The following is a 22,423-nucleotide window of genomic DNA, read 5'->3' as shown; positions in this document are numbered from 1 at the left end:
AAAGGCGGATTTTTATCCCTTGATGTCATTTTAGTTTCACCAAAATTAAATATGTCCCACAACTTGCTGCAGGGAAATTTGAAACTGTTTCTTAATAAGTACAGATTCAATAGGTGCAGCATCTGCTTCCAATCGCTGGCAGTAAACACAAAGCTTGACGTAAACAGCCTCAATGTCACATATCAGGTTACAAACATCACAACAAAAACTACAAGGAAATACGTGTCTAAAGACTTGTTTGTTAACTTATCATGAGCAGACGTGAATAAATCCTTTACCTACTGCAAAATCTTTTATTGTGTAAATTGACGCACACTGGCTATTTTTGTAAAACCGACTATTTTATGATAGTAATATGATATCATATTCAGCACAGTATATTTACATATTCTGTGTAAATGACACAAAAACTATTTCCTGGAAGTGTTTTTTCCTGTTTTTCGGTCACTTAGGGTTTCCAAGATTAATTAAATGTTCTAAATGCTAGAATTAGGAGCTCAAGTAGGTTTTTTAGAAAATTCAGGGGTACTGAGGCTTTGTGAGGCCCTTTCAAACATTTACTTTGTTGTTCTTCAGCCACTTTGTAAATAATTTGCTATTCTGAGGGTTGTAGTCCATTTGGGCCACCATTTTGATCTTTTTTTAGATGCTACCTTAATTTTACTTCACAATGTCATTTTCTTGTGACACAAGCTATTTCGCAGAGTGCACCAGTTCCTCCTGGTGGTGAGCAAAACACCCACAAAGCACCATGCTGCCACAACCGTGCTTCACAACTGAGGTGGTGTTTTCAGGCATGCAAGCATCTCCCTTTTTTTATCCAAATGTAACAATGAGCATTATTGGCCAGACAATTTAATTGTAGCTTTATAAAACCACAGGCCATGTCTGTGAAAATTAGGACCTTAAGCCTGAGCTCTCAACAGCTTTCAAATCCATGGCATCATCATCATCACCTGGCCTTTCAGAAATAGCTTAAAGGCATATCAATTTTGCTTGGAGTATATTGGGAATCATACAACGGAAAAAGTAGTCAGATAAATATTGTTCACAAGACCTTCAAGTCTGAAGTCTGTCTTTCTGCAACTAATGTGTCCAAAACTCACTGAGGAATATGACTAAACAGGTTATGGAAAAAGCAGCCAAGTTAACCTTCAGGTATCTGCAGATTTTTTCCATTCAGACATCAAGATCTTGCTTATTCTAAATAAAACATAACAAATATGACAGATGATTTAACAATTCAGTCCATTAAATTATAATGCCACCGTGTGCCGGCTTGGAACAATGAATTTGATCTCATAAGTCAAGTAGCTTTTAAAGCATCAAACTCTGAGTGAGATTCAGAAAGGTGCTGGCAAACTCCCGCCAGTCCAAAACAAAGAAATACTTCTGGAAAAACCCACAGCTGCTGGGATGCAATCACAATCTGCAAGGCTGTTGTTAGCAGCCATAAATGTGGCTAATTTTCCTTAGAGTAAAAGCAACCTCTCTTTGTTTTTCCAGGAGCTTTTAAATATTTATGCAAACTTCTACAGAAAACAACCCTCCTTATCCACGTGCCTCTGAGCAAAAACACAGTCCTGTCACTTTGTCCTCCGTCGCTGCGTCTCGTTTCCCTACTTAAGGTCAGCTAGAAAAAAACTTCTTTCACCCTGTTTGCCCCTGAACTTATGACAGCGCGTGACTGTGGTGCTGCCTGTTTGCTTCAGATTTAACCTGCTTACGCTTAAATTAAATGAACCTCTGAAGACACAGGCAAAGTACAAACAAATATATTCAGGCACAAAAAACACACAGTACCTTCCCCATTTATTGGGAAAGCTGTGGGAATCTTAGAACAAGTTTAACTTTGATTAAGTTAAATAATGGACTTAATAGAAGTCTATTATGATAGTAACATAATAGCATTACTATCATATTAGAGTAACATGAGTATGCAACATATAGCTGAAATATTTAAAGTTGTTTAAGTTTGTACTTAACTTTCTAAAATTAATCAAAGTGTGATGATGAGTTACTCAGTCAGCAGCTGCTATATTGAAACATCTTTGATTGAACACACGGCCAGAGTCCAACAAGGTTCTATAGTTTCAGTCACCATGTACACAAACCTTACAGCATGGAAGAATCCATTTAATATTACACCTACTGTCCAAGGACTTACAACTCAAGAGTTTTCTGAGGATTTTACGTTTTCCATCTGTGTCTTCCAGGGAAGAAACTTGCATGACAGTTGATGATACAAAAGGACAGAAAATAAATAAATGCTCACTCTAAGAGATGTCACCCATTTCATCTTAGTTTCACATACAATAAGATGATCCAGGCGGTAAGAAAATCTCCAAAGGTTAAAGTTCTGTCAGTTTCTGACGCTGCTGTTGTATTTAAACGTTAACTTGTTTAAAGCTTTTTGCCTTTCTGTACCAAGGCTGCTGGTCATTATGGAGGGCACTGTAGTACACTTGCTGTTGCATTTCCAGAGACCCTAATGCAACAAGGTGAGCAGAAGGGACACTTACACTTCATTTGCTTCACCACAGGCTTGTTGGGCTCCAGCCAGTGCTGAAAGAGAGGAAAATAGGACATGAATGAAAGTCAAAATGAAGTAAACTTAAAAATGACACACCTCTTGAAAGAGCAAGGCAAATAAAGAGAACGTCATGTTTATGCAGACATTTCTATTCTTTTCCCTCTTTGTTTAAAGAGTTTTTCACATCTAGAGTTTTCTGATGGAATCTGTATCAAATTTCAATTAAATTATTTTGTTTTGTTTTCCTGCAAACAGACAAAGTTTTTGTTAAATGCTCGTATGGGAGAACGATGTCATCACACCTAATTTTAAAAAGTACGGTATTTTCCGTGCTATAGAGCGCACCTTACTATAAGCCTAATCCACAAAGGGTTTTTTTTTTTTTTTTTTAAACTGGAAACATACATATATAAGCCGCACCGTAAGCCGCTGGTATCACAAGGACTGCTATTAAGGACACAGCCCTCTGTCTCCAAACATGCATTTGTTCACGAGCAGCGGTTAGCGATAGCCTTCAACTTAAAAGCGGCATCATATGAACTTCTTTGTGTGGTTTCCATGATGAGCGGGTATGAGTTTGAAGAAATTTCTCCGTCGTGCCTGCTGCTAGCATGTGCTTGTTGTTCTAAATGAAAATCAGCGTTTTCTTCTTTGATTTCCAAGTTTGACTTCCAACGATTCATTTCCTGCTAAAGAGCCCCCTGGTGGTTGAAGAAACATCCACAGAAAAGCCGCACCGGACCACAAGCCGCATGGTTCAAAGTGTGGGGAAAAAGTAGTGGCTCATAGTCAGAAAAATACGGTACATGTGGAAATCAGAGGGGTTGGATTCTTGAAGATTCAATGAAAAACGTCTAAGTAAAGAAAACAAACTTCAGCTCCACATCTCAAAACTGTTGGAGAAAGTTCTAATTTGAAATGCCTTTTTACTGTCCAAAATTTTAAAACAACGTGAGACAATACTTTATAAAAGAACAGAAATGAAAGATCTTTTTTGTCACACTGAGGAAAAGTTTATTGAACTGACATGCAGAACAGAATATCTCTGATTAGTGATAGTTTATTCAACTTCTGGCTTTTAAAGTACTTTTGAGTCATCCTCCCTTGGAATACAAAACCTATAAACCTTTTGTGTGCCTGTTTGGCTTAGTGCGCTGTCTGTAGTATTATTTTCCAACAATATTTGCTGTGTGTTTTTCTCACTGTAAATTCAGTGTAGCTGAATGAAGCATCTGGTCTCGTCTGTGTGCGTAGGCTGTTTGAAATATTGAGACTGATCTTGATTATTTGTCACTTGAGCCTGTAATGTAATGCACCCACTGCTGTCTGAGTAATATCTAACAGCTATTCTGGCAGCGCTGACTCAGTGCTACTACTTTCTCTCAGTGAGTGTGATTCTGTTTGCGATTGTTCTTCTGCTGACGATTTCATTTTGTTAATAGAGGTAAAACGTCACCAGTTGCTCCTGGAGACAGTCCTGCAAAGTCTGCTGGAAAAACACTAAGCAGTGCTTTTTGACTGGTGTTAGTTTGGGGTATGTCCACTTATTTTGATTTGCTTAAATATATTATTTTAAGAAAACAGTGGATGTAACTGTCATGATCCATGTTCTGTCCTGTCCATGCTGTGCGTTAACACTCATTCAGTTCACCTGCCGCGCCTGCTGATTGCTTGCCTGTTCCACCTGGTCCCTGCCCTACTTATACTCCTCTCAGCCTCTGCCTCCTTGCCAGATTATCGACAGCCACGAGCCAGTAGTGATCCAGCGTTTCCTTATAAGCCTTCAGCGTTTCTTCGACCCTTTTCTGCCCACGGATTGACCCCTCCTGCCAAGCCCTCCTCGGATACCTACTGTTCTGGATTTCTGGACCCTGACCCAAGCTTCGTCCCACGACCATCGACTATTGCCTGCCCCTCAAGCTAAGTTTGCTCCCTCCGATCTCCTGTGTATGACCTCTGCCTGGATAACCGTCTTAGTCTCTTCCTGGATTCTCTGCTCCACCCGTCCATTGCACTACAGGTCAGTTAAGCTGAACATTTCAAAGTTACCCCTCCCCTATCAGTGCATCACCAGCCTTCTCTCCTCTCTTCTCAGTGCTGTGTTGGATGACCACATCCTGTGCCGCACCAATAGCTGAAAATTTAATTAAACCTTTTTCCTTTGCAACTCTTGTGTGTGGTTGAATTTCCGGGTCCCCACCCAGTGCCCTTACAGTAACACATAAAGTTGCTAATATGGTGAGAAAGTTGCTAAGTTGGCAACAGCAGGGCGACTATTGTTTACCGCGGAGACGAGACCCCGGTGGGCGGGTCTGTCTGTCTGTCCGTCCGTCACGCCTGAACAAAAGGAGACAGTGACTGAATTTCAGACTTTTGTGAAGGTAGATAAGACAGGTTTCTCATTTAAGTATCAAAATTTAGTATTTAGAAGGGAGCAACCCTACCAAATGCATTCACTTTTTAAAAACCCGCCTGTTTAGAGTTGCTCTTGAAACATAATCAATGAAACAATTATCAGCAATTTGATGTGTAACAATGGCATTTGACAGAATCTAATGTTTCAATTGTTGACTGTATGTGCTACGACTTAGTATTTTTGTGCTTTTATGATATAAAGCACTTTGAAATACCTTGTTGCTGAATTATGCTACACAAATCAAATATGATTTGATTAGATTTTGTGTTAACAAGCAATTGAAGATGCATAAATTGGTCACTTAACTGTGTTTTTTTTTGTATTTAAGCAGAAAAATATGTCTTTATCCTTTACCCTCCACCACATGTCACTGACATTGACTGAATGATGTGAAAGAAAGATGAAAACAGTTCATTTTGTGTTTCATAGTTACCCTTTGTTTCTCAGGATCTACGTATCGTATACCAAAGTAGTCCTTCTCCAGCAGGTTGTAGTGATTACAAACATGGTCCAACAGGAACTGGCCTTTGGTCTCTTTCTGTAAAGCAACAAAAAGCAAAAGAAGTGTCTAGTGTCTTGTGCAGTTATACATCAACCACTACTTTAGTGTAACATCTGCTAAAAACAACAAACCACACAAACAGTTGCAGCTGGTAGTTGTTCCAGTATACATTTTAAAGACAATGGCCCTTAGTTAGACCATATTCCTGTGCTGCAGACATTATTTCACTTGAGTATAAGCACTGTGTCTGCAATTTCTTAGCCTCCTGGTGCTGATGTAGTTACTGTAGTTATAGTGTTGACTCAGCCGCAGTGGTTCATAAACACAGAGCCGGCTCAAAGCAATCAATAGTCCATCAATATTAATCACCTCCACATCTACACACTTCATAACAACCTAAATGTTTCTGTGCCCATACAGCCACCTTATCATATTTTCACATAGATGCATTTCATTCTTGTTATAACCTTTGATTATGAATTATAGTAAATGATAATGCTGTAAGTATTTTTTAGGCTGAAGTCTCATCATTTCACATGCATCACAGCTTCTCATCACGCCACCCAGGGCCAGTATATTCTGCGCTCAGTTATGCAAGACTCATTGATCCAATAAAACCCTGCATTTGCTCTCGATGTGTTTCACTAACCCCTTTCTCATCAACACACAAACAGAGCCACAGCTACAGCTGTGTCTTTGGCCACATGATGGAAACAAAATAAGTAAAACTGCTGGCCAACATCAATGTCGAGCTGCTGATACATACATATCCAACACTTATAATTTGATAAAATGTTCAATTTTATGTCACTCTATATAGAAAGTGAAATAGATTAATTACACATTTTATGAAACATTGCAAACCTTTATTACTTCTGATTTTGGTGATAATGGCTTACAGATTTAAAAAATATATACTGTAACAGAAAATGAGATTATTGTGAAGAGGTTACAAATAGGAAAATCAAGACGTCACACCCTAATTAGCTAATTAACTTAAAACACCTGCAAAGGTTTCCTGAGCTTTTTAACAACCTCTCTCTCTCACTGCTGACCTGACATATGAACAGTCATTTACATTCCTGATAAGGAGGCTGAAGAAACCGGTTTTTCCCAGAGTGTGTATGTAAGCATATTCCTGGAAAGTTGAGTGGAAGGAAAATGTGTGGTAGGAAAAGATCTGCTAAGAACAAGGATAGTTGCAGTCTCCATGCTAGACTACACTGATGCAGTTTTTCATTTAAAAGACGACCAAACACAGCGAATAGAATTACCGATCTTTTCTGAAGCTTGGTATTTCTGTTTAAAATATTCTTTTTTTTTTATTGATTTTTATTGAATAGGATTTCGTGAGACACATCATTTAGATTTTTTTATTATCTGTAAACCATAATCAGAAAAATTACAAGAAATTGCACAAAAGGCTTGAAATATTTTACTGTGTGTGTAATAAATCCATATAAGAGTTTATCTTTCTGAAGTAAGTGAAAAATATTAAACTTTACACAATACTAATATACCTGTATCTATACCCTGCATGGCAGCTATTTTCTTTTCTGTCCGGTGTCGTCCTCAACAGCAGAGAAGTTCAGTCCCTTGTCAGCAAACCAGAGAGTGATTGCACCTGAAGTCATTAACTTTGTCTGCATCTTCTGAGAGCAAACATTTGTGACTAAAACGCATCATAAAATACTGAGTTGAATTAGCTGAAGCTGGTGATCTGAAGAAGTAATATTATGAGTCGTGTGCCCAGTGCATACTGTAAAGCTTATGAATGAGAAATTTGATCAATTGAAGTGCTACTCACAGGACATTACATTACATTTTCATTGACTAATTGTTAAAAAATCTTTCTTTCTGTAAACTTAGTAGTCCATCATATGAAATAAATTTGTTAGTTAAAATAAAACATAAAAAAATCATTCATTTATCCCCAAAAGAAAGGAAATTTACATTGTGTAGCAGCAAAAAGGATCAAATAGAACAGGAAGTACTAAGCACAGGTTTATAACTCACCAAAAATACAGCACCTTCCACAGTTACTGGAAATGCTGATAAATATGAGCATAAAGCCTCAAAACAGATGAATCTTTAAAAGGACAGAATAATCTTACAATGAAAAAATGTTTAAAATATGTTGATTATTGGTGAAACCTGCATCTCTGTGTGTACATTAAGGGACTGCATGTATTTGTCAGGACTCTGGGTTTTTGGGTTGGTTTTGCTTCTCATTTTATTTAGCTTCATGTTTTAGTTCATTTTAGTTTAACCCTTCCTGGTCCTTTTGATATTATTATTATTATTATTATTATTATTAGAGGTATTTAGTGAAATAAGAATTCTCTTATTGCTTTCCTTAGTTTCAGTCCTTTATAGTGTTTCTAGGTTTATTCCTTAATTACCTCAAGTTCTGTCCTTGTTTGTCTGCGTCCATATCAAGCCTTCTTTAATGACTATAGTTTTATCCTTCTAGTTATTTCTTATTTCTGGCTCCCTGCAGTGTTTCTAGTAATGTTTATATCTTAACTTCGTCACCCTGGGTTCAGTTATTCTTCCATGTCGGAGTCTATGTATATCTTCCTTTAGTAATTCTAGTTAGGTTATTTCTTTGTTTAGATCTTCTAGTTTCTCTAGCTCTATGTTCCTTAATTCTTATTGTTGTTAGATCGGCCTTGTTTCAATTAAGGTTCGGTTATGGTTTCCCTCATATCTTTATCTCCTAGTTCATCGGGTTTTCCTTACTCTTAGTGTCTTTTGTATTAGTAGTATTTTTCAGTTCCCCGTTTCTCCCCTTTTGTGTTCCCAGCAGATCTCTTTAGTTTCCCTGTGCCACCTTCTCCCCGCCCCTCAGCCAGCTCCTGTGCCATTTACTCACACCTGCAATCACTCCTCTCATCTAGCTAGGCCATTGTTCCATTTACTACCTCCCAGTATTTAAGCTCCTCTATCCCAGTCACAACTTGTCAGTCTGTCTCGTCCCCCTGATTGTCACTACCCATGGATCCCTTCCTGGATTACCTTTTGTTCCCTTGTGTTTCCAGTTTGTTTTGTTTTTGAATTTTCTTGTACCCTTGGATTTTGGATTCTTTTTGTTGGTTAATTTTCTTCATTAAAACATCCATTTATTTCTACTGTCTGCTCCGTTTGGGTCCACCGCCACACCACATCATGACAGTATTTAACATTTCCGATTACAATGCCTGAGTTCACCCTTAAAATAAACAAAGAAAAAAAATGTACGTACATGAAATGCAAAATAGATGAAGCTGGAAATTTCAGGTCAATGCTTTCCACAATGAAACATAATTAGACATGAAACACGCACACAACTGCACATTACACAGAAGAGTTCACATAAAAGCACATCCTACAAACATAGTACAGGAGGACTGCTAAATTATCAAATGTACTAGCAAGATGGCTCATATTTACAGTCATGTGAATATGACATTTCTAATTAAGAAATTACCTTTAATTTATTTAAAAAGATTAGAAGAATTTTAAATCAGCCATTTTGTTATTGAATAAAAATAGTCAACAGGTGGAAAACATTTAAAAAATAGGCTACATGCCCATGTGTGGCTTTCCAAGCAGATTTATTCAATGATGTCCCCAAAAAAGTGCCACAACAATTAGAAGAAACAACGCAAGTTTAACTGTGATGAAATGTGTTCATCACAAAATCTAAATGTTTTTTTTTACACTAGAACTGAGCAAATAAACCAAATTCAGCATTATATTAAAATAACCTCATACAAACTGTGAAGCATGGAGGAGGTGGAAGTGCCATGATTTGGGGATGTTTTGGTGCAGCTGGACTTGTCCAGCTTCCCATCATAAAATCCAGTATGAATTCCACCATAAACCAAAGTTTGTTTGAGGAAAATGTGAGACTGTCAAAACATATTAAAGCTGAAGCAGAATTGGAACGTAAAATCAAGTCAAAGCCCAGATCTTGACATGTGTTGTGTGGGTTACTTCAACTGGACCGTATAGTAACCCATAAAATATCTCTCAGCTGAAGGAAAGGATTACAGAAGGACCATTTAGTTACTTCAGCCACAGCAACAAACTCAAGCTGTCACAGTGTCCAAACATATTCCTCAGTAACAAAACACATTTTTGCTTATATCTTTTGTTTAATGAGTAACACAATTTTTTTTAATAAAGTCAAATAAAAATATACACCACTATTTGAAACATTTTAACAAATAAATCATTACTTAATTGTGTCTTACTGTCTTAAAATATGAATATACATGGGAAGTGTAAAAGCATAGCACTATGAAATAAAATAACCTCCTTTTGAGGTAATCTTGATGCTGCATAAAGTTCATCATAAAGTGGGAATAAAATTTAGTATAACACAGAACTATCCAACCCTGAGCTCTAAATATCAGCAACAGTGTTCAGTTTATGATCTCCGGGGCCTTTGAGTTGTCCTTCATTCAACAATCATTGTCCATTTTTCTCAAAAGAAACATGTGCATGTGCAATACGTGATTGTCTTTATGACAACCTGCAACTGGGGCTTGTAAATGTGTTCGTCTGAATTCCTTCAGCCTGTTTGTGGGGTTAATAATTTGTGAAGTTGCTATAGTTGTGTGAAGATGTTTGAAAGCATAGTTTTTGTTTTCTGGAATCATGCACCATTGGTTTGTCCGTAGAAATAGAGAGAAAACACAAGGGTGTTTACAGAACAGATAGAAAGACTTCACTCTTTCTGTATAAGCTCCACATCTCTGTCGGTGTGTATTTGGCCATATCTCCTAAGGATTTGCAGCAGATCCGTGACAACATTGCTACTAAGCTGTTAAATATAACAAGCAAACACAAACAGACAGAGAGGGAGAAGGAGAATAGAAGAATCAGAGTGAAAACGGCAACGCTTCAAGCGCTTTCCAGTGAGATCATCAAACAACACCTTCCCTCTGTCTGGTTCTCAGGGTAAACATTCAGAGGATGAACAGGGGTGGACAGATGCCAAGTAAGAAGAGAGAAAACCCGACCAGACAGAGAGTGAAACAAGGCCATACATGCTGAGAGGCTGAAACAGAGAGAAAGCAAAACCTGGATAAAAAAAGAAAGTATATAACAGAGAGACAGGAAGGTTGACTAGTGAGGCAGAGAAAGAGACAAAGTGTGGAAGAGAGATGTAAAGAGTCTATGTCATGTCCAACAAGGGCTGGATGCATATTTTATATTTCCAAAGGCTGGACATTAAAAATTAACCCAGTCGTACTGTCTTTACATGATCTCACCTAATGACAGCAAAGTGCTGTCTCTCCCAAACTCTCTCAGTCCACTCACACACACACACACACACACACACACTTTAAACAGAGCAGCAGCGACGAGTGTGTTCAGTTTAGCAAAGGCAAAGTGCACTTTGACATCGGTTGGGTCCAAATCCACTCTGTAGTTTTTTTCTTGCCTGTGTAAAACAACACCGTCACAGCCGGCTGAGTCGACATGATGGCCAACAAGCGAGCAACAACTCTTCTAAAAGCATAAGAAAAATGCAACAGTCATCCTTTTTCTGGACCAAATTTGTCCTGCTCAAGAAGAAGGCAATCGCAGGAATGCAAGACAAACAACCATCCATCCACACACTCGCTCCTAAATTCACCTTCTTACTCAGACAGGCAGTTTTCTGGTTTGGCAAAGAAAGCTAGATCACTCAAAGAAAGCCATGCAAACGCAAAATAGGATTAGGAGGAAAAACTTTTAACAACTTTGCCCCAATTATAAAAATAAACTAACAGTTATTTATTGATCATTTTTGCTGAAATGTATTGTCAATATAATAAAACATCTGACAAAATTCAAGGATCTAAACTAAACTTGGTGCCCAACTTTTGTTTGACTGGAAAAATGCAACATTATACCTTTAATGTAGTTTCTTTGTACCTAAATGATTGATTCACAAAGCTAATCTGGCAAAAAAAAAAAAAAAAAAAGACCATACAAGGCACATTTAGTGTAGTAAGGCAAAAAACCAAGAACAATACAAGGAACGAAGGGAAAGTATATTTCTGAGGTGAGAATTTAAGAAGCTTCTACTGTTTCTTTGTTAGCTCCTTCTGTCCTACATCTCACACAGCTGCGTCTTTGTCCTGAATTTTGGTCATATGTAAAAATGCCTCTGATACTAAACCTTTTGTAATCTGATGCACAGGCATGACTGCGACTGAACTTTTGGATTTAAAAAAATTAGTAAAATTAGAACTAAACCTTAACCCTTTCCACTGCTGATCTTCACTACAACAAAATTTACATAAGAGACACACAACTGTCAATTGCCAATGTCTCATGTTACACTATGCAGACATCCTGTCTGCAATGATTAAGAGTCACTCACCTCAGCATCCATAATGCTTGAAGTGGCTAAAACAGTCAGACCCTTTTGACTTTGCTGCTAACAATCGTTTGACCACTTGGGGGCATCAACAGAGAGTGTTGTTTCAGTGTACGGATAATTCAATATTTTGCACAAGATGGTCCAATGATCATATTAGGAAAAAAACAGAAAATGTGATATGATAAAAATGTAATTTACTCCATCCTGAAGGAGTGGGCACATTTATGTTTTTTGTCTTTTGCGCTATTCCTGGTTTGTCCTACGTAATTTTTTACAAAATTCTCAACCAGTTTACTGGTATGTCTTGGATCGTTGTAATATTACAGGTCCAGTTCTGTTGTATTTATTTTTGTATACATGATCTCACATTTTTCAAGCACCCTGTGATACATTTCATGATGATGAGCTGATCAGGTGTTGCTGTCCCACATCATGACACCTCCATCTCAATGCTTCACAGCTGGCATGAGGTTCACTTTTGACCAAAATGCTGTTTATTTACTTTATAGTAAACATGACTTTTGTTCTAGCTCTCATGAAATTTAAACTTGTGCAGCCACTTTCTCATTGGCATCAGTTACACAGTAGCAAGAGTTTGCTGGTGGTTTATCTCAGGGGTCGGCAACCCAAATTGTTGAAAGAGCCATATTGGACAAAAAAACAAAACAAAAAACAAATCTATCTGGAGCCGCAAAAAAGTAAAAGCCTTAGATGAACTCTATCTAATTGAAAAATTGCTGACTCATTTCACTGCGACAGACTGGCGACCTGTCCAGGGTGTACCCCACTTCTCGCCCCAAACTTTCGCTCCCAACCCCACTAGGGACAAAGGTGTACAGAAAATAGATGGATGATTCATTTCAGGTGTCTTTATTGAAATCAATTTTAATACTTAAAACATACCCACTTCATGGCATTAAAAAAATACAGTTTTACAGCTTCAAACTTCCAGCAGTACTTGTCCTTCATTTTCCCTCTGACTGGTTCGTAAAATGAGTTTTTCAGCAACAGCCTGTCAGTCTGCTAACGCTCAGTTGTGCAGAAAGGATAAATGGTGTTTGTATAAACAAACTTTAAAGTCAGTGATTCAGACACCTTCAATTAGCTGAGGAGACAGAGCAGATATCGAGCTGCAGACACCCCTTGAGCTGCGGGATAAATGAATAAATGAAGGAGTGATATTACTAAGATGCTGTGCATATTCAAAACAAAAAACTCTATCAGAGCGCCTGGACCCTCCAACAGCTTATTCTTAGACAAATGTAAATGATGTTGATAAAAGATACACTTTAACTGCAGTCGCCTGACAGAGCTGAAAGATATTTCTTTCACCAGATCAAGACTTTGACCAGATCAACACTAGAACTCCTTCACTGGCATGGTGCCTTGCCCCAGTTAACCACTACTTGTTATTTAATCATTTTGCATGCCAGCTCAATTATGAGTACTTTTATCGACTGCTACACAGTTCATTTCATGACACGGCGTACCTAATTGGCTGAGCTGACACGCTTTGAGAGAGTAAGTGTAAAATTCCTGCCAAATGGGGTTTGCGTTCATGTCTGCAAACCCCGTAGGAATTGAATCAGAGGAGAGAGAAAAGAGAGTAAGTGTTTAAATACAGGGATATGTCCTGTTTAATACTGAATGCAAAGTAATTTAGAGCATAGCAACTTAAAGAGAGGAATACCAAACTGATTTATTTTTATGTATATGTTTACTGCTGCTGGTCCTCAGGGAAAATAAAGATTAAAAATGGAATTGGACCCATTTGCCAACATTTTCCCCAATTAGGTATTTTAATATTTACCAGCAGGCTTTTCTGCAAGTGTAGCAACATTCTTGTCCACTGTTAAGAGTGCCAATATATCTAAAGCCACCAAACACATTAGGCTTGAAGCCAATGAACAGATCAATTTGGGGCCTTGATGAGGATATAACAGAGACAAATCGATGTGCTGGATGTGGAGTGGGCTGCTGGAAAAGCAATGGAGTGTTTCAGTGCGTATAATAAAAGCTGACGTAAAAGGATCACAGGTTTTCGGCATGTGAACTGTGTGTACTTTTTACTTCTTTTTTTAACCTATTTTGATAATACACATTGTATTTTGTTTTAGTTTTATTCCATTTTTTTCTGTTTTGCATTTCAACAGAATTTGTAACCTTTACTCTTTTTTTTGTTCTGAATAAAATAGTCAAAGTATTTGTGGAGCGAGAAAAATTAACAAAGTCCAAACCTTGTTAAAGAGAAAGAACAAAACGCAGCTTTATTTCACATCTGCACAGATGGAGAACTCAGAAGAGATCTAACTAGACAAAGGAATCACCTCTCTACATATACTGTATACTGTCCTTCTCCCGCAGACAGAGTGTCACCACCAACATTCCCAAGGAGCTAATCAGATTAATACACACACAGAGAAAAATGCAACTTTCAGTTAAAAATGGGTTTCAGACAGAATATTCTGTGTCTAATAATAATCGCTCCGCCGTCGGTCTGGTCTGTCCCTCCGCAAGGTATGAAAACTATTTACTTATCGCCTGTTGCTAAGCTTCTGACACACTGAGACAAACTGTGAAGGCTAAAAAGAGAAACAATGACTCTGTAAGACTGAGTGAGACATAATAAACTAATTAAACACTGTAAGATTAATATTAAATAAACTTCTAATAAAAGTAAACGCACTGTAAATAATTATTTTATTCCACATATTTTATTGGGATTTTATGTGATAGACAAACTACAAGTGGTGAATGATTGTGAAGAGGAAGAAAAAATAAGTTTGTTGGATTGAGAGCGATTATGAAAAAGCAATTTTCACATCCCAATTTTTTATCTGATATTGGTTTGGACTTTGACTAGACCATTTTAACACTTGAATATTCTTTGATCAAAATCAGCTCTTTGTGGGCTGTATGTTTGAGTCCATTACTGTCTCCATTTCTGTCTGTGTAACATGTTCAAATGTATTTGGTACAACTTAGCCAGGTGGCAACACAAAGCACTGAATAGTTTGCAGGAAGATGTTTCTGGGTTTTATTCACAGTCAGAAGCTGTGAATGAAATTTGCTGAGTTTGCATGTTCTTTCCATACAAGTATGGATTTTCTGTCAGCAGTCTCATTTCCTGAGAACCATGCATGCAAGGGTGACTGTAAACTTTTCTTTCATATTAGTATGTTTGTCTCAAATCACGATAAACTTTTACATTTGGTAGAAATGCACCAGAGCTCCTGCAATCCTGAATGGATGAAGTAGGTATAGAATATAGATGAAAAGAAAATCTGGCATACCTATTAGGATTTAAAAGAACGTCCTTGGTTAAAACATTAGGTTTTACATTTAAACAATTAAATTAAATCTACATTATATTAGGTTTCTGTTGCCATTTTGCTGGCGACTCTCTACATCCCTTTGAGCGATAACAATGACCTCGTCCCAGAGTGCAGCGAAAGAAACCAATGGCCTTTTCATTGCCTCTCATGTTCTGAAGATGCTCATATTTACACACAGCATAGGCACAAAGTATTGCACAAATGAACACATAAAAGCATGTTACTTGCAGCTCCAAACACTGAATTTCATGGCCGTGCACACAAGTTAATCTGCTCACAGGAAGAGCTATAAATTATGAAATATGAAGCTGAAGAAGTTCGCGTTTAATGGAACATCATCTCTCTCCACAAAGCTGGAAATTTAACAAAGTATGACGATACCAACATGGCTGCAGATGCAGCACTGACTGAATGCATGAAGCACTTTTTGTTTTCAGCCATTTCAAAACTATCCAAATGCAAAAGAGGAACTGTGTGAAAAAAAAGATATGTTGTACACCATTATGTTATTAAGGACTTTCTTTGTTGGGGTAAAAAGAAATTATTCCCTCTCTAGGTTTGTCACATGCAAAAAGAAAGTGTTTGTGCTTTAATCTAGATAAAGGGACAAAAAAAGTGCTCTGAAAACAATTTATTCTTCAGATTTCCTTTGTTTCTGCCACACGTGTTTGAACATGTAAGAAAAAAGCCTAATTCCTGATACTAATGCTATACTTGTTTTCCCTTACTTGTGCAAATAATAATTTTTAAACAACTTCTTGTATTTTTTCAGGTTGTCTTTTTCTGATGCTAGAATTAGTTTGATGGCCCAAACGTGTTTGACAAAAAGGGAGAAAGAAAAAACAACTGTAAAGATGTAAATGATGTTTCATATCACTTTGTGTTTTTTACAGTTCCTAAGTGTTTGTGCTGTAATTTAAAGACTTTAGGTCCACAAATGTGGTTAAAAGAAAGAGCAAAGGTTGGGAAACCATTTGTCTCCTTCGTGAAATAAGACACCAATAAAAAACACTGCAAAAAGTATGATAAATTACACGATTTAGTTTAACCTTCTACATTTGAAACAAATAGTTTTTAAACATATCTAATCTCTGCAACGAGTTAATTACTACATTAAAAGACTATTTCTTTAAAGTTGATGAGCTGTAGCTCATATTACAGTCTCAAAGGAAACTGGTTTCTGTAAATGGACCCTTATGAACACCTGTCTCCTTCTGTTAATGTTTTTACACTGAGCTTTCTTATTCTTTGATGACAATTTAGACAGTTTTTATTTTATATGTTTATATTTCTATGTTTATATTCTTCTCTTCCTGCCCTTCTTTCATTACAAAAAAATAAAAAATCTGTGAGCTGGCGCAGCCTCATTTTGAATCCGTTTGATGTTTTAATCTACTTAATCTTTTTTTCCACAGCCACGCCATCACATTTCCTTTCCTTTCCTTCATGGTGTTGATTTTCAGTGTCACTCTCTCTCAGCTACAATATATGTATAACCCACATTATCTCTTATCAGCCTTCTAAGTGTTTTGCCCACTTGTGCTTCTGTTGACGAGTTCCTTCCTTAATTATACGGTGCCGTCTGATCGCTTGCTGCTTCCTGTTGTTTTGCGAGCAACAGTCACAGAAAGGATTATTTCTCTTTAGTCATCTTGGGCAAAACATCAAAGAGATGCCGGCAAGTGGGATAAGAATAGAAAACTGCTGCTATTTATAAATTGTTTCAAATAATGCCTGCAAGCTGAAACAAGAGCAGAGTGTCGGGTTTATTCACAAACACACAGTCGCACATCTCTTTGCCCAAACTACAGACACAACATGACGCGATTCTATCATTTTAATGATTCTTTAAATAAACTGCGTTTATAATTTATTGCTGACTCATCTCAGATTATAATTTTAAAGTTGACACACTGAAATCCAATCATCTCTTCCACGGTGAATTAAGGTCTTTATGGAATAACTTTGATTGCTTTTAGAGCTTCACTTGTCCTCAAACAACACACACACACACACACCCCAACACGCCAACACACTTTTATCACTGACAGCTGACTGATGCTGGCCTCATGAAGAACAGTGATCTTCCTTAATTAAACATGATGTGTCACAGAGAAGCAGGAGGGAGCGAGGCAGCAAAAGGATAGATAATTGAGCAGAAAAAGGTGGTCTGATGGGGATGAAGCTGAAAGTGGAGCAGCGGATAAGTGGGGGGAGCGAAAGAGAATAAAATAGAAAAAGACACTGAAGGGACAGATGGAAGGACGAGAAGAAAGGGAGTAAGAGTAAAGGAGGAGGTGAAATGAGAGGAGGTCAGAGTGTATTGATCTTGACATGTCTCTCCTGCAGCGGGTCTGACTGAACAAGATCCTGTAGGCCACAACACAAACATGAGGAACACACACTATGCATGAACAAACACACACATAAACACGCAAACATCTCCTCAGACTCACTTACCTATTTGTCTTACTAGTAAGCTATCTGCCTCTGACCACAAATATACATTTGGAAGCAGATGTGTACATTACCTGTCTAGAAGGAAACATAACACTTTCTGTCATGTTCTGAAATTAAATCACACTAAGCTTCTCTTGTTTTTAGTCCGTTTATATCCATAAAATTCATAGGAATGTTTAACCGTTGTATACTGTTCAGGAAAGAGATGGGCTCCGTGTTCAAGAAATCAACGTGGTTCAATGAAAAATGATAAAAGAGTCTCATCGACCCAAGTTAAACCAGTCCGGTATTTTGGAAGGCCATTTAGTGAGGAAGAAGTAGTTGGTTCAAAGAGAAAAAAATAAAAATTGGACTACGGTTTACAAAAGTCTTAATGTCTGGGAACATAAAACTAAACTAAACTGTGAATATTTTTACTATAATGGTTACTGGTGAATATGAAAAATGAAGAACACTATTCTAACTATGAAGTACGAAGGTAACAACATCATATAAAGTGGAGGTGATTTTCTACAGGAGGAAAGGCTGGTGAACTTTACAAAACAGCTGGAATCAAGAAGAGAGAATGTTATGAGGAAATATTAAAGCAACATCCCAACACTTCAGCCAGGAAGTCAAACCTTTAGCACTAACTGGTCTTATAACTGGTTAATGATCCAAAAGAGTTTTTGGAGTTGCCATCCCAAAGCCCTGATCTCAGTCCTACAGAGCTGAAAAGTTATGCATGAGCAAGGCTGGCTGCAAACCCAACTCAGTTTCTCCAATTCAGTCAAGAGGAATGGCCCAAAAATCCATGGATACCAAAACTCTTTGACACAAGTCATACACTTTAAAATACATTTTCACTTAATACTAAGAAAACATAAGTAAACTGACTTTAGATCAAATAAAACTTGCTGAAATGAATAGCGCATAATTGTGAAAGTATGAAGAGACAGTGGTAGGACGCTTCACCTGGGCATGAATAACAGATTTAAACCTTTGTGTTATTCTAACCGTAATCTAATAAAACAAGACAAGCTCTTCTCTTCTCTTTCCTTCCTTCTGACACTGCTTGGTAATCCCGTTAAGAACATGCTTTATTTCATTTCACTTCATTTCTTTTTCAGGGTTTTGTAGCACTGGTGTCTTTTATTCATTACTAACTAGAAAAGAGGAACAGTGGGAAGAGAAACAGAAAACATGCAGTAAACAGGACAGAAATCAAACCCAGGACTCATATAGAGCGTCTACCATCAGTCATGTGACACACCAGTTGAAATTCCTTTAATCTTGTATTCCAACTTGTATTGAAAGAACTGTGCATACAAGATTACCGGTACATAAATAAATAAATTGCACAAATATTCAAGCTTGATTTTTCTGCAATTTGTGTGTAAGTTAGTAATATGAAGGGGTTGGAAAATATGTCTATTTAGGTCAAAAATCTAACTTGACATTTTCCTTTCCGCCGAAGATATATCAGCTGGCAAAATATGCTGTTTCATGTTGCATTTAAGAGCCTAACTGCTCTAAATCCTACTGCCTTTATGATTTATTCTCTTTTATTCATTTTAGGAATTACAACAAAGTCGAATATTGGGGCAAAAAAATGTTACATGCAGACAAAAAAAAACTTCAGATTTAATAATATTCAGTTAATTATAATGATTGCTGCATTGAAGATAAGTATAAAAACCACATGTTTTCCACTAACTAGAGAACTGCCTCTTTCTAGCCATTTTCAGTATCATAATATCCTGGGTGTAAGTTTAAAAGCCTAAAAAGTTCTTTTATACTAGTTATTTTTAAGATATTCAAAATAAAATAAAAACATTGCTGTAGTTTTCACGCTGGTCTGAATAAAATAATTCTTCAGTTCAGTTTTTTCTTAGACCAGAAGATCTAAAAATCTCTAAAAGCCTTAAAAAGCTCTTAAATTATCTATTGGATTTAGATAGAAGTAAAAATTTCAATTCACATACCACTTTTGGTATAAGCCATTCAGCTGGTCAAGCCACATTTTTGTACAATCTCCAATCCCATCTGACTGGACATCCAAACCAGTTTGGTCCAAGATTTCTAAGTCTGAAAATTGGAATGAACAAGTCAAGCCAGACTCACTCCATGCACAATTTTCAAAATGCTAAATCCCATCCGATTCTTCTGATTCCATCTGTTTAATCTAGCGCTGCCACTGATATTTTATCCTGACCTACATACACAGCACAGTAGAATATATAAAATAAGACAGATGATGACACAGTGGAGAGAAAGAAAACTAATTCCAGAGCCGATAGTCTTTACACAATAGAAAGTAGAGAAGTGCTTTTGAGCAGCCGAAGTGTACTGTGACGAGATCAGGATGTCATGAAATATGTAGGAAGGAGCAGCTTAGCACCGGAACACAAAGCCATTAGAGAAAGCCCAGGAAAATGCAGTCAGCTAGAAACATAAATGTCCATTTCTTGATAATTCAGACAAATGCACACACCTGGTTAAAAGCCCTAAAACCCATTTCAAAGTCAATTTCAGCATCTCCTGGTGAAAGTCCACACTTTCATGTTTTCTGATGTGTACACACACCTTAATACGTTTCTGAGTATTCAAAGAGACAAACACACAAGTGTTTCGGTGTTTTGCGAACACCAAAACACATTATCTGTTTCACACTCTGCTCCATCCATTTTTCTTTGTGCATAAAATGCTGTTTTTTAAATCATTGATTGGGTACAGGCAGAGTATCACAAAGATGGTTAGCATGACACGGAGCGAGGCTGTTTAGTCATCCGGAGTGAAACAACAATGCTGATGTAGGCAATTACTTCTGAGACAAAGTGCTGCACTTACAGATTGAGCCATTTACAAAAAAAATACGCAACTGCGCTAAAAGATCTCGAAACATCAACCAGCAGCATGCATTTTCATGGAGTTTTTCAGTTTCACAAAACTTTAGATAAATGTTGGGGGCGTATGCGTTAATGCTCTCAACAATTTTCTTCTGGTTTTTCAGCCACTTTTTAGATCCCATTTGTCTGTTACTTTTACAGAAAGTTATACATGCAGGCTGAAAAATATGCATTGCTACTGGCTACTATTTGAATAAAGGTCCTTAAGTAAGCTGTACATCAAATACATGTTTTCTTTAGCCATCAACAAGCTACGCTGGCAAAATTCTGTCAGTAAATTTGGCAGCTGCTCTAGGCAGGGCTGACAGACTTTCTTTTAAAATGTTGTAGCCTGCTATATCTGTCCCAGAACCAGTTTTAATTATTTAGTTCCGCTGTTGAAACATCCTGTTGTGTCTTGTTTTAACTAGTAGTTATCAAATAGTAGTTGGGGTATTTCTGCATGCAATTTGATATGTATGTATAATTTCAACCAATTTGTGATTAGATAAAATTCATGAAAAATTCTAGCTTGTACACCCAAATTTTGTTGTTTTATGTTAGGCCTATATGTTGTTGAATCATTCCAGCTTGGAAAGAAAAGCAACTCAAGGAAATAAGTACAATTCCAAAATTTATGACATTTATGCTTATGATGAATGTATGTAAACTTGTAAGCACCAGTGTTTGTTACCAGCTAGTAACCAGACTTAAGGATAAAAAAAAAAACCTCACTGATCTCAGCTGGAGAAAAAAGCTGCAGTTCTGGAACATACTGCAGCCTGAAACTAAACACTGTCACTGGCCACACCTTAATTCACTCCAATGCTTTCATACTGATGATTATCTTTCAGCAACAGCAGTAGCAGGTACAAAATTGAGTCAAATTAGGTACGAATCTTGTGAACTCTCAGACTCCACAAGCAGCTGCATTTAAAATGAAAATAAAATGGAAATAAACTCAGATGACATCCATATAACTTGAGTAAGAAAGAAATATAAAGTAAATCACATAAAATAAAGTCCAAAGATTTGTAACTTAAAATAGAACAAAGCAAAATTCATTTCTTCTGAGAGCTTTATGATCACTTTCTTAGTAGTAAAATTTATCACATCTATGGGTGCCTAAATCACAGAAGTAAACATCAGCCTTCCACCAATCCAACTTTACTTGGATATTTGAAATGAACAACCCCTAAATATATATTTCCCACCAATCCCATGGAGCTCCATCATGTCTTTTTTTACGATGAAGCAAAGTTCATTATAACTTCTCTCACTGTGACTCACATTAATATTTCTCATCACAAATGCATGTCTCTCTTTAGTGTATAGAGCAAAGAGAACCAATTCACAGTCAATTTCAAACTGCAGGACGGATGCGCGCAAATGCTGTTCCTCCAAGTAAACATCATGATATGGGGATAGTGATATTCACCATAAGGGTAGACTGTTGCAGTCTCATTCTAGCCTCTTGTCTGTGTGTACAAATAAAATTAATAGTAATATCAACAAGGTTTTCCTTCCTCTACCTGGATGGTGCAGGAGATCTCGGAGTCGTCCAGTAATCGGATCGTGCAGAGGACCTCCTGGTCCAAGGAGCGGATGCTGGGACTGCGAAACCGGAGCATTTTCATTGTTGGCTCGGTGTCGGTTTCAGCTCCTCATGTCAGTGGCTCCAAGTGCGAAACAGATGCAAAAAACGTGTAAAAAACACACCGAGGGGGTTACGCTTTACGCACGGCATAACATGTGTCCGTCTGGTCTCGTCACCCCTTGAACCGCCCTTGGAGATGAATGGATGGATGAATGGATAGATGGATGGATAAGAGAATGGATGGATGCGACAGAGCGGGAGGCAAGAGGGCTTGTATCCGTCTGCTCTCTGTGTGGCCCGCTTATTGATCTCCAGGAGAGATGATGGCTTTTCTCCTCTCCCTCACTCTCTC

At 37.4% G+C, this 22,423-nt stretch overlaps 1 protein-coding gene across 7 annotated transcripts in view; it reads right to left on the bottom strand.

The window, feature by feature from the left end:
• Positions 1 to 22,417, bottom strand: part of frmd3 (FERM domain containing 3) — a 50,706-nt gene extending 28,289 nt beyond the window's left edge. For all 7 annotated transcript variants that reach the window (XM_023343950.1, XM_023343951.1, XM_023343952.1 and 4 more), the window contains exons 1-3: positions 22,007 to 22,417; positions 5,383 to 5,487; positions 2,523 to 2,565 (exon numbers count right to left, since the gene is read on the bottom strand). In XM_023343950.1, the coding sequence (XP_023199718.1) occupies positions 2,523 to 2,565; positions 5,383 to 5,487; positions 22,007 to 22,111 (253 nt within the window). In that variant the 5' untranslated portion in view covers positions 22,112 to 22,417. The remainder of the gene's footprint in view (positions 1 to 2,522; positions 2,566 to 5,382; positions 5,488 to 22,006) is intronic.
• Between the last annotated feature and the right edge of the window lie 6 nt (positions 22,418 to 22,423).

The sequence above is a fragment of the Xiphophorus maculatus genome, chromosome 12 (assembly GCF_002775205.1).
Source record: "Xiphophorus maculatus strain JP 163 A chromosome 12, X_maculatus-5.0-male, whole genome shotgun sequence".
NCBI lineage: Eukaryota > Metazoa > Chordata > Actinopteri > Cyprinodontiformes > Poeciliidae > Xiphophorus > Xiphophorus maculatus.
This window is presented reverse-complemented; position numbering and strand designations above follow the sequence as displayed.